We start from the raw sequence: 12,231 nt of genomic DNA on the forward strand, positions 1-12,231 counted from the left end.
TTGCTTATGTAATGAAGTCTAAGCCCAAAATCAAAAGCACACATATGCTATATATAAACTTAAAGTACTCCGAGTTATGTCTTGTTGTCTGTCTCTGTGTCTAAGCTGCTGACGGCCCAGGAGATCGCTTCATCATCGGGGAGTCCCAAGCTGGGGAGCAGGTGAGCTACGCGTGCACTCACACACACATACACAGACATTTACATGCACGTGTGCGTAGACACACTGCATGCTAGATTGGCCACCTTCTGTCTGTAGAAGGCTCGGGAGCTCAGTTGGCAAGATAGCTGTGGTCATTGAGCATGCTTTAATGTGCGAGTGTGTGTGTATGTGTGTGTGTGTACTTGTACGTGTACATGTGTTAGAGAGAGAGAGAAAGAGAGAGAGATTCCCATGGGCACACTACCATGTGGAGTTGGATACAGAGTAACGCTCCAAAGAACAATTGTTCTCCATGGGGAGACACTGTCTAGAGACTGTGTGTGTGCGTTCTTACGTATGCTTGTATTTTTGTATTTTAGAGAACTGCTTATCTGGGGGGAAAACAGTATAATAAAATGATCACAAATTTAGATGGGATTTTTTGCAACAGATGAATAGTATTATATAACAGTCTCTGTATGTGTTGAGAGGACATACCAATTAGCAGAAATCTATTTGAATTCAATTTGTTGATGTCTTACCTTTTCTGATACAGCAAATCATTTTCAGTTTATTGGAGCTTGTAACATTGTAACATAAAAACACAATATTTTATGATCATATACTAGCCTAAACTATGCTCTTTTTTGATGAGAATATTGCGGCTGTCCAATAAAAAACATGTATCTGTTGCAGCTTTGAATGCTGTGTAAATAATTCTAATGATGAATAGACCAATAGAAATGCTCTAAATTATTTGGAATAAACTCTTTTTTTCCATTCCGAGTTCAGAACATATTTCTGAACTTTCTCCTGTAAAGATGAATGAACCAATAGAAATGCACCATAATGAATTAAATAAAATATTTTTACACTGACTTTCAGTGACAGTTAAGAGCGTTTTTTTCTCCCCTTCTTATGTTAAGCCATTTTGAAGATATGATAGACTGCCAATGATTTTGAGGTAAAAAGTTTTTGGGGGTTTTTTTCCAGAAGAGGATTAGGGATGGCTTACCCTCATTGGGAGCTTGCTTGTTTACTATTTCCTCCATATTGTTTGTTTGATATTTATGTGTATTGAACTGAGAGGCTTGTATTGACTGATATAATGTGATACACTGTGACATCTTAGTTTTCACACTAGAGCTTTTTTCTGGACCCAGTTTGGTACATTTGTTCAAATGTAAAAGCTGTTTTAGATTCTTGGAGTGGTCCACAGCACCGACCTCTAGTTCTCCTGGAAACGGTGGTCCGGGGTTTGATTCTAGTGAACTCTAGTGCATTCCTCTGCAGGTGTGGAAGCTATTGACTCCATGGGCTGCGTGTAGGGTTGCGGGTTAATTTTCTTATGCTTTGACTTATCGCTTGCATGAATATCCTATCTCCTATGAGAACGGCTCCTTTTTTTTTCCTGCACTGTGAAATGCAAGGACTGCAGAAAAGCACTGTTCGCCACATAAGTGTGGAAAAGCACTGTTCGCCACATCCAAAATAATGAAAATCAATAAACCTAGGCTCTACTATTTTGCAAAAATATGTGCAGATAAATGCTGTTCGAAATTGTGCAATCTGTCCATGGTTCTTATGGAATTCTTCTGTGTGAAAGCAAACCAATTATAATAAGCCCCTCCACTAAACGGACCCGGAATCAGTTCTGGGTGTGGACAAGTGTGAAGACGCTCTTTGTAGGAATGAATTTCAGGTAGAACTGATTTTTAATTTATATATTTTGATCATCTCTGCATTTTGTCATTTTGGAATTGCTGCACTTCTTTGTGTCTAAACCACCAGTTTAAATGGACTTAAGTGACTATAAATGAAAATGAAAAATGAAAATCTATAGCAGTTGTTTTCTAATGTAACTAGATTAGAATTAGAAGCTACATTACCTCTAAAGTACTTCTCCTAAAAGTGCTTTTGGAGGACCGTAACCTAAAACACACTGCCAATCCAAAAGTAGACTTAGACTGGCCGGTTCAATTACCACACCTCAACCCAACTGAGCATGCATTTCACCTCCTGATGAGTAGATTTAAGGGAGAAGAAACTCCAAGAAACTGCAATAAAAAGAAACTGCAATAAAAGCCTGGCTAAGCATCACAAAAAGGATGCAATAATTTAGTGATGTTAGTGGGCCACTGGCTTGTCGCAGTTAAGGCAAGCAAGGGATATGCATTCAAAAATGAGCTTATTATTATTATAATAATTATATTATTTGCTTGACTTTACTTTTAAGACTACCTGTACCAGTGCTAAAAAAATAGGTTTATCATATTTTAGAGTGTTTATACTAATGGTGTATGTATGTGTAGCCCACTCACACAGTGATGCCGGGCCAAGTCATGAGGGTGACGACAGGCGCTCCTATTCCATGTGGAGCAGATGCTGTTGTGCAAGTAGAAGATACAGAGCTACTGCGAGAGTCTGAAGACGTGAGTGTCTACTTGTCTCTTACCTTTTTGTTGTCATTACCCTTAACCCTATACTGAAAAGTGACTTTCTGCTGTCTTATTGTATCTACCTTGTATCTCACCTGTCATTAGACATGTTTCTGTAATCACAGGCTCAGCAGTAAATCTGTGTTTTGCCTGTGGCAGAGGTGAAGGTGCAGTATACAGTTGCAATCTAAATGTTACTAACCCCCTAGCCTGCAGTCTCTGCCAGCCTCCTAAGGAATCTTACCCCATTTCTCCATGGGCAGTGACCGCCAGTTCAATATTCTTGGGTTTGAGTGCTGCAGCCACCTTCTTTAAATTCCATTAAAGATTTACTATAGGGCAACTATCAGGCGACTGTAACGGGCACTCTTCCAGGACTTCTTCTGAAATCATGCCTTCAGTCCACCAAGCATCAGCTTCCTTACAGAAGACATGATGTTTTCTCCTATGATTTCCTGATACTTGATTGAATCCAACTTGCCCTGTACAAGCTGCTGGTTTACAGCAAGCACACCTGATGCAACCAATGAAGACCTTGATTTGCCAGCTGATTTACGAATGTGTGCTCATATGAGAAATTACATTTAGGAGATTAAATAATTGAGACTGTAGTAGTCTTTAAAAGTGGCATTTAGTGTTAATTGGTGCAAGCACTTATGTTAGTTGTAAATGGTGCTAATAAGCCAAAATTGAATAATTGCAATTGCAACTGTATAACATTAGAATAAACACAAACAAAGTCCATGCAACATTGATATATTGATATGCTGATTATAGCATGCAGTTAGCAGAACTGTTCCAGCCACTGTATGGATCTCCTTATTGACTTGTGTTTAGTAGTGTCTAAACTTAGAGGTATCTTTGAATTTTTTGTCTTTTTAAACTAGCTGAGTTTATTCTTGGGTAAATAGCGAAGCACTTTTATAAGTTGCTCTGAATAAGAGCGTCTGATAAATGCTGTAAATGCAAATGTAAATGTAGTTTTACTTAATGAAATATGAATTAGATTAGAACTTAGTATTGGATAGCAACTGTAAATACTGGACTTCTTCAGTAAGAACTTGTTATGAAATTGTTATGCTTCTACAGTCACACACATACAGTGTCATTAATGTTTTATTACTTTGTTTCGGATTTAAAAAATACAAGACAAGTAAACACACAATGCAGCTTTTAAACGATAATTCCATTTACTGAAGACAAATATTTATTCCAAACCTCCAAACTAAACAGCCATAACATTAGCAGGTAAAATGAAAAACATTGACATCTACAGCGTCAACATTTTGTCAACATCACATTAGACAGCAAGTAAACAGTCAGTTGTTATAGGTGATATTAAAAGGGCAAGCATAAGAATCAGAGCCACTTTGACAGGAACAAAATTGTGATGGCGAGATAACTGGGTCAGAACATCTCCACAACATCAGGCAGGTCTTGTGGATTTATTGTGATATGCAGTGGTCAGTACCTACCATAAGTAGTCTAAGAAAAGACAGCTAGTGAACCATGGATCATGAACAACTAAGACGCGTTGATGCAATTCATTCAGGGGCCCAACCCTACAACTTACAGGACTTCAAGGATCTGCTGATAACCTATTGGTGCCAGACATTTCGGGATTCCAGCCTTGAATAGTCAGATGTGTTGTGGCGGCACAAGGGTAATCTGCTTAACATTTAAGCAGGTGGTTCAAATGTTATGGCTGATCAGTATGTCACCCAGTACTGTACATGCACAACTGTACATGCCTACACTAGCAGGGTTATGTGTTTTAGGGCACAGAAGAACTGGAGGTTCGGATTCTGGTGCAAGCGCGCCCAGGCCAGGATATCAGGTCAGTGTGACTGTGTCTCACTGTATCGGTTTTAAAAGAATAATACTTTTTTTCATACTTTTTACTTGTTAGTGAACACTTCCAGTCTACTTCAGTTATAAATGTAATGACCGCTGTCTTTACCTCATAACTCAAGATCAGTTCAACCTTTATGTTGTTTTCATTTGGCAATGCAGACCTATAGGTCACGATATAAAGCGTGGGGAGTGTGTTCTGGCGAAAGGAACACACATGGGTCCATCGGAAATAGGCCTTCTAGCCACGGTGGGCGTCACAGAGGTTGAGGTGCATAAGTTCCCTGTTGTAGCAGTCATGTCCACTGGCAATGAAGTGAGTAGATTCTGTCTATTTTCCTTTAATTTGTTTTTATACACAAAAGCTTTTCAGTATTTTTTATCTTATTATATGTGTGTGTTTGCTTGTGCTTATGCGTGTGTGTAGTTGTTAAACCCGGAAGATGACCTCCACCCGGGGAAGATCAGGGACAGTAACCGATCTACACTGCTGGCCACCATTCAGGAACACGGCTATCCCACTATTAACCTTGGCATCGTTGGAGACAAGTACGCTCTCTTTAGCTGTGCTAGTATTTAGTCAGACAGCCTTCAGCAGGTTGCAACTACAGATGAGCTAGAGGCATAAAAGCCTAAATAATTTCACACCAAACTGAGACCTGTAAAAATGCAGCCGCAGTTCAACCATGCACACAGTGTGCAAAATAACACATATATTGTCAATTTCCATATTCATATATTACATATCCTCATGTGGAAAAAAGGACACCCCATGATAGCCTTTGTCTTTTACACATTTAAGCATATGATCTTCATTTGAACAATATTAAGAGAAGGAGGTAAATAACTAAAAACTAAAGAAATTTCTTTTAAAAATATATTTTATTTTATTAATATTTAATTAATAGAAATGCAATTTCCAATAGAATTAGAACACCCCCCATGTTGTTAGTACTGCAAATGTCTAGAATTAGAATCAGGTTCATCAGCTGCAGATAGTTAGAGAGGATCTGTCTGTCTTGTGAGTGGCAAGATACAATGAGCTTTCTGAGGCCTTCAAAGATGGTTGTAGATGCATATCTGGAACAATTAGAAATTCCACTGTCTCATAAATAATTTTAAAACCGGCAGCATGGCAACGTCCTTTTGCTGAAGATGTGAAAATAAATTGTTTTACGCTTGTTTTTGTACTTGGTATTGAGTATTTGGAAAGCCATAGTGACCAACATATGTAAGAGACCCAAGACCTATAGTTTAGTGCAGATGTTTTAGGCATTTTACGCAATTTACGCATTTATATTGAACTTTTTTTGTTTGTTTGTTTTTTGTAAAACACCAAATCACATTAGAACTGATGTAAATAAACATAAGCACAGTAAAACGTATTAATAACTTTTCATAGTAGTTACATTATACAAATTGGTTCCCCCAGCCAGTGTGGATTTATTAATTTGACAGAACTAGGCACTCTTTTGCTTTGATGATACACTATATAGACTAGAGGTTTTATGACCTCCCATTTTAAATCCATCAGGCCATCTTAGCAAGTCTAGCTCAAGAGCAGACCCCAAGATCTGGTACAGGTAGCGCTTGCCACAAATAATGTCAAAGTACAAGTACAAGTACAAGAGGAAACCATTTTTTTCATTTCTATATCCAATACCAGAAGATTATGCTGTGCTGTTTTACTGGGCCTGCATTTTATAGTAATATAGAGTAAACATTACCTGTTTTATTCTTTGGGGTTTGTTGTGTAGTTGTGTACTTTTCTGTGTAGTATTTTCACATGGAAACCTTTACTCCATGTTTAAATAGACATATCCTATTTTTATGTTCTGTAAACTGAAGTGAATTAATTCATTCATTATACTGTATATACTTACTGTATATATTTATTATACGTGTATGGGTTATATGATAGTTTGGATTTGATATACATTTTAAGGACATTTAATTAATTAATAATTTAAGTGGCAAATAATGCAATAGTTTGAGTGGACTGCATTTCACAGACCTTTATCTGAATATCAGTGTGGTATTATAGTATTACATAATGGAGAAATGCCACATCTCTACTAAAAGAGAAATGGCAAAATGTGGCCTTTAGTATTTAGGTGTAATGGCAAATATATGAAGAAAGGCGAAGTCTTGTATAATCATGTCCTTTTGTTCCTTTTCCTTCATGCAGCCCAGACGACCTGCTCAATGCCCTGAATGAGGGCATCAGTCGTGCGGACGTCATCATCACGTCCGGAGGAGTATCGATGGGAGAGAAGGTGAGAGGGGATTTACTGAAGTCAGCACAGCAGGTTTATTGAGTAAAGCCTATGGCCACATTCCAGACTTCAAAGGTCATATGTGTTCACCTCCCTTCCCTCTCTCGCATACTTGTAAGAGCACATTTTAATTGAAAGTGATACATGGGGGGTTTGAAAATGTGTCTCGATCAGGAATGCCTTTCAGTATGTAGGAATTACACTGAATCACAACTCATGAATTTACATGAATACAAACCTAAACTTCCACTGAGCTTTAATGCCATCTAGTGATGTTGTAAGCTGCCTACAACAAAGCAGTTAATCATTTCTTTTGTTTGTTGGTTCTTGCTTAAAAAATCTAACTTCTCTTTTAATTTTGAGAAGCTAAGATGGGACAATTTGAACCTTGGCTGTTCAGATTAAGATAAGGTTGATCATCTGTCAGTATAATTTTTGTCTTGAGTATTGAAATACTACACTTGAGTTAAGTATTTTGGGAACGGCAGAACTAGTTCTGTTCCTTTTGCCCAACCTTGCTGCAAACTTTGACAAGGGAGGATGTATTCTCATCAGAATTTTTATTTCATTTTATTTAGGTCCGTGTCAGCAATAGATACAGTCCAAAGTTCTATGAATAGATACTGTAATATGTCTTTTTTCCAAATGTCTAATTTTTCAATGTCTAATTGCTGAAGGTGTGAAAATGTATATTGAGATATTTTATTTTTGTTTTGTTTATATTTGGAAACCCCTCGTGATCAACGTATGTACGAGACCCAAGGCCTACAAATACAGCTACGCCTAAAGACATTATGTAAAACTGTTTTTGTTTGTTTGTTAAAAACACTACATCACATTAGAACAGATGCAAGTAAACATACTTACAGTAAAATGTAACATAAAATTGTCATTTTGAAGAAAGTAGTTGGTATTGCCAGCTGGTTTGGGAAACAAATCCTGGTTCCACAATGTGAATTTGTTCAACTTAATCACCAGCTCATCTGATTTAACATAATTAAGCACTGTATTTATAAACCGGGAATTAGATGATATACTATATGGACAAAACTATTGGGACACATACACATTACACCTATAGATGGTTCCATTCCTAATTCATAGACATTAATATGGTGTCGGTTCCTCTTTGGAGTTTAGGTTCCGAACTCTGTTGTTATTGACTCAGAGCGTTGGCAACTTTTATGCACTATGTGCCTCAGCACTCTGGTACCTCGCTTTCTTTACATGGTCTGTCACTTCATGGCTGAGTTGCTGTGGTTACTAAACTCTTCCACTTTTCAATAATTCCTCTCTCAGTTTATGGTGGAATATCTAGGAAGGAAGCATTTCACCAACTGACTTGTTGCAACGGTGGCGTCTTATTACAGTGCCACAGTGGAATTCAGTGAGCTCTTTTGAAACACTTTTGTCTATATAGTGTAACTATACAGTACTTCGAAAAATATTTTTTTCTGTGTAAAGGTTGTTTATATTTGTCTGTGTAAATGTACAAATACATTTGTGAGCCAGAACTACTGATTAACTGTATAAGTGGTTGAGTACTACGACTAATGTTCTGTATGGAATTAAAAGAGCAGTCCATTTCTGTCAGAAGACCAGTTTATGCTCTTCATTGATAGTTATAGCTAAAACATTTGAGCCTCTAGTGAGATGCAGAGTACCTGCAAGGTAGGCTTGAGCGATGAGTGAGGTGAAAAAAGCAAAAATATAATTACAAAAATGTATCATCATAGTTTGTTTTTATTTGTGTGATCTGGAATTCTTCTTATTTTTTATAACAATATAATTTTAGAATGTTAGATTCTTTTCACAGTTATTATTAAATGGAGAACAGGGGGCTCATGCGGGGAAATGTAAAATGTATGTACACAGTGTCAGTGCAGTTAGAAGAATTGATGGTTGTCACCATGACACATACAGTACGAAGAATAGGAATTGAGGTTTCAGATAGACAGGAAAACGAGTTATTGCATACATACACAAACACAATTATAAATAATATGGATAGTTTGGAAATAAGGATGATTAACTTTCTTTATTTTCTAACTCTTCTTTTCTTTTTTCTTTAGGACTACTTGAAGCAAGTTCTGGACATTGATCTCCATGCCCAAATTCATTTTGGTCGGGTGTTTATGAAGCCAGGGTAAGCCAGGGTGTTTATGAAGCCAGGGCTAACCCAAAACAAGATTACATAAGAAAACTGAACAAATGCCAATCATTTATTTTTTCCCTCTCTATAACTACAGCCTTCCTACCACCTTTGCAACCTTAGACATTGACGGCACTCGGAAGTTGATCTTTGCCTTGCCAGGTATGCTTCTGCACAGTGGAATATAATAATACTTGTGTGTCAAGTGTTATCTTGGCGTGAAGTAATTTTAATTAACATACCATACTCAAAATCAGAACATCTGTCTTTGTACTAAGTAATTAAATTATGATTAATCACTAAGCAATTCCTCCAAAATGTACACAGTATAAACACACAAACTCTAGATGTTCAAATAATACAGACACTTCCGCTAAGACGTGTAAATGGTTTGATCCTAAACAGAAAAAACTCCCAGATTTTACCCTTCAAACTCCCAACTCCAAGCCATTCTTTAAACCAAAAAACAGGCACCTCCCCTTGGTATGAGACATTACCAGTCCATGACTCTCCTACTCCACCTCTTCCTGTCTGGCAGTAGTCTCCCTCACCCAATTGGTGCCCCTTCTGGCCTCCGCCCCGCCCTCTCCCATGCCCGATCCTGAGCCCAGCTTGTGCCCCAACTGAGGCAGGCCGGCCGAGGCAGTGGTGACAGCGGCTCTTTCTATATTCCCCCCTCTTTAAAGGTAATTTCACCTACAGAGACACAGGGGCGACTCTCCTCGAGGCCGTACCCATGAGCGACAGCGAGGCCAGCAGGCTGCCTGTGCCTCCTCCCCCACGCGGAAGTAAGGAACTCCCCGTCTTCACCCTGAGCTCAGAAAACGGAAACGTAGTGGACGTTGAATGCCATACAAATTTGGAAAGTAGACTAAAAGTAGATCACTAATTAAAACAAATTGAAATTGAAAACTAATACATTGGAAACTAGCTTTAAAGTTTACAAGCAAAAAAAACCCAGAAAAAAAAAATAAAACGAAACATGGTATATAGGTATATCTGTTCTGGTGGCTAGCATTCTTGAGTTATGTCAGTGAACTCTGATACACCTTTTTAAGAAGAAGCCAAGCATAAAAAAAAACCCTAATGTAAATCCCAGCTAGTTTGGTTCTGACATGCTATTGTGATGTTATTCCTGTTCTGTTTTCTGAGAGAGAACGTTTTAGCAAGTTCTGTTAGCAGGTCCGTGGCTTTGTGTGGTGGTGTTAATGTTGGTTTCTTTTATGCGTTTGAGTCTTGTGTTGCTCTCTCAGCCCCACTGTACATGTCTCATGCCATGGCTGGTGTCATAAAGTTGTTTTATACCCTCCTCCCTCTTTTTATTTTTAAGGTAATTTCACTTTTGTATCTGGAGATCTCTTCTAATCTCCTTCTTGTCCTATCTTCTCTCACTATTGGTGTTGAGAAGAGTGCTTGCATACCTGGCACACTCTCCTGCCTGGTTTGGTAGAAGTAGTGTGGGAAGGAGGCCCAAGTTGCCTTGTGAGAAGGCAGTCGTGTAGCTCACGGTGACTTGCACAGCTGGAGCTGATATCCCCTCCACTTCTTGTGTGTAGCCTCAAATACTGCTCCAGCTCTTCACACCACTGCCTTCAGGCCCCTCAAGAAGTGCACTCCACTGACCCCATCCTGCCCCCAGGCCTCAAATCAGTGCACACACTAAGATAACAGATCCCTGCACGGAGATTTTGCCCTCTAGTCACTTACCTTACCCCAGGTGCTGCCTCCTTACGATATAAGAAGCAACTGCTGTATCTCTAACCTTGAGCTTATCAGCTTCCCCCATTATCTTACTCTTTCTCTCCACCTCTTTTTTTCAGGTAACCCGGTGTCAGCTGTTGTCACCTGTAACCTGTTTGTCATCCCTGCGTTAAGAAAGATGCAGGGTATCCTGGACCCACGGCCCACTATCATCAAAGCAAGGGTTAGTAGAGAGCCTAAAGGATAGAGTATGAAATGAATTAAAATATTTAAATATATATTTTAAATTTACACTGTTTACTAGGGTAACCAGTAATGGACACTTCTACCCAACAAATTGGCATTGTGAAAACAATGCCACATTTTCCAAGCCTCATATTTAGTCATTCCATGTAGATTTGTGTTTTCCATTTCATAGACAGCTACATCAGCCTCATAGCTCTAGAGTAGTGCTGTAGGTCCATGAAGAGGCCTGATTTGGCCTTCCAGAAAGTTACTCTAAACCTACCACTCTCCTACTCAGTAATAGGACAAACATATTTTAAAAGTATAAATACCTTTATGGCGTGCATTAGGATTCATAAATTGAGAAGAGTTCGTACAGTGCAGTGAATGTCTTGTTCAATGTGTGGAAAATGGGTCGCAAAGCTGATGTTAATGATTGGCAAAAAGGAGTGATTGCATTTGGGTACACCAAAGGCCATAGTGTGAAGTGTATGTACATACTACCAGCAGTGGCACAAATCCTAGCCCACATGAAATTCATTTTTTAGCAGAAGTGAGCAAAGGCCTCTTGCGTGGCACTCTGATCCATTTAAGGCCGTATTAGTTTATATACATTCTTGCAGAAATTGGTTGTAAAGGACCTGAGTTGACGTCTAGAAGCAAACAATATTTATTCACAAGCCGTGAAACATGCTGGCGGTCCCTGGCTGTCAGTTTGATCTTTTGGCTATAATTCTAATGATATTTTCCTGTTGACTGGGATTTTTGCCACTGTTGGTAGACCTGTATGTTCTTATGTTTTAATACACCTGCAAATATAGCTACTTTTTTGCACTATAGCCTTTGGTACGACCACATGCAATCACTTATCATTTACATCAGCTTTGTGACCCACATTTCTACACATTGAGAGAGACATTCACTGCACTGCACCACATCTTTTCAATCTATGAATTCCGTTGCACACCCTGCTGGTATGTTTTCAATCCCAGTGTATCCTCTGTTGCCAAGCTGAGCTACATTGCAAATGAGGGTTACTGTCAGTGAGTCTCAGTAAAGGCTGATTGTGTAAAGCTAAAGAAGAAAACTATGGAGAAATCTTCTTTTGGTGTAGTAGGGAAAATTGTCATGCAATGACAATAGAATGTCATGCATCTTTTTCTCTATAGCTGTCCTGTGATGTTAAACTGGACCCGCGTCCAGAGTATCACCGTTGTATATTGACGTGGCATCACCAGGAGCCTCTGCCCTGGGCACAGAGCACAGGTAAGGGACACTTCACATCAGTCAGCCGTAACATTAAAACCACTGACAAGAAGTGAATTAGGTTGATTATCTGGTTACAGTGGCACCTGTAAAGGGATGAGATATATTAGGCAGCAATTAAACAGCCAGTACTTAAAGTTAATATATTCAAAGCAGGAAAAATCGTCACTTTCGCAAGAGC

At 38.7% G+C, this 12,231-nt stretch overlaps 1 protein-coding gene across 9 annotated transcripts in view; it reads left to right on the plus strand.

Annotated features, from left to right (window-relative positions):
* gphna (gephyrin a) overlaps nt 1-12,231 on the plus strand; it is a 107,190-nt gene that overhangs the window by 93,180 nt on the left and 1,779 nt on the right. For 8 of the 9 annotated variants that reach the window (XM_072689906.1, XM_072689908.1, XM_072689907.1 and 5 more), the window contains 10 exons: nt 106-161; nt 2,454-2,573; nt 4,358-4,416; nt 4,593-4,746; nt 4,858-4,979; nt 6,619-6,706; nt 8,779-8,852; nt 8,956-9,020; nt 10,679-10,782; nt 11,954-12,050. In XM_072689906.1, the coding sequence (XP_072546007.1) occupies nt 106-161; nt 2,454-2,573; nt 4,358-4,416; nt 4,593-4,746; nt 4,858-4,979; nt 6,619-6,706; nt 8,779-8,852; nt 8,956-9,020; nt 10,679-10,782; nt 11,954-12,050 (939 nt within the window). Of the gene's footprint in view, nt 1-105; nt 162-2,453; nt 2,574-4,357; nt 4,417-4,592; nt 4,747-4,857; nt 4,980-6,618; nt 8,094-8,778; nt 8,853-8,955; nt 9,021-10,678; nt 10,783-11,953; nt 12,051-12,231 lie in introns of those variants that run through there. The other variant, XR_011980532.1, reaches the window with a different exon arrangement.

Source organism: Salminus brasiliensis, chromosome 10, assembly GCF_030463535.1.
Source record: "Salminus brasiliensis chromosome 10, fSalBra1.hap2, whole genome shotgun sequence".
NCBI classification, from domain to species: domain Eukaryota; kingdom Metazoa; phylum Chordata; class Actinopteri; order Characiformes; family Bryconidae; genus Salminus; species Salminus brasiliensis.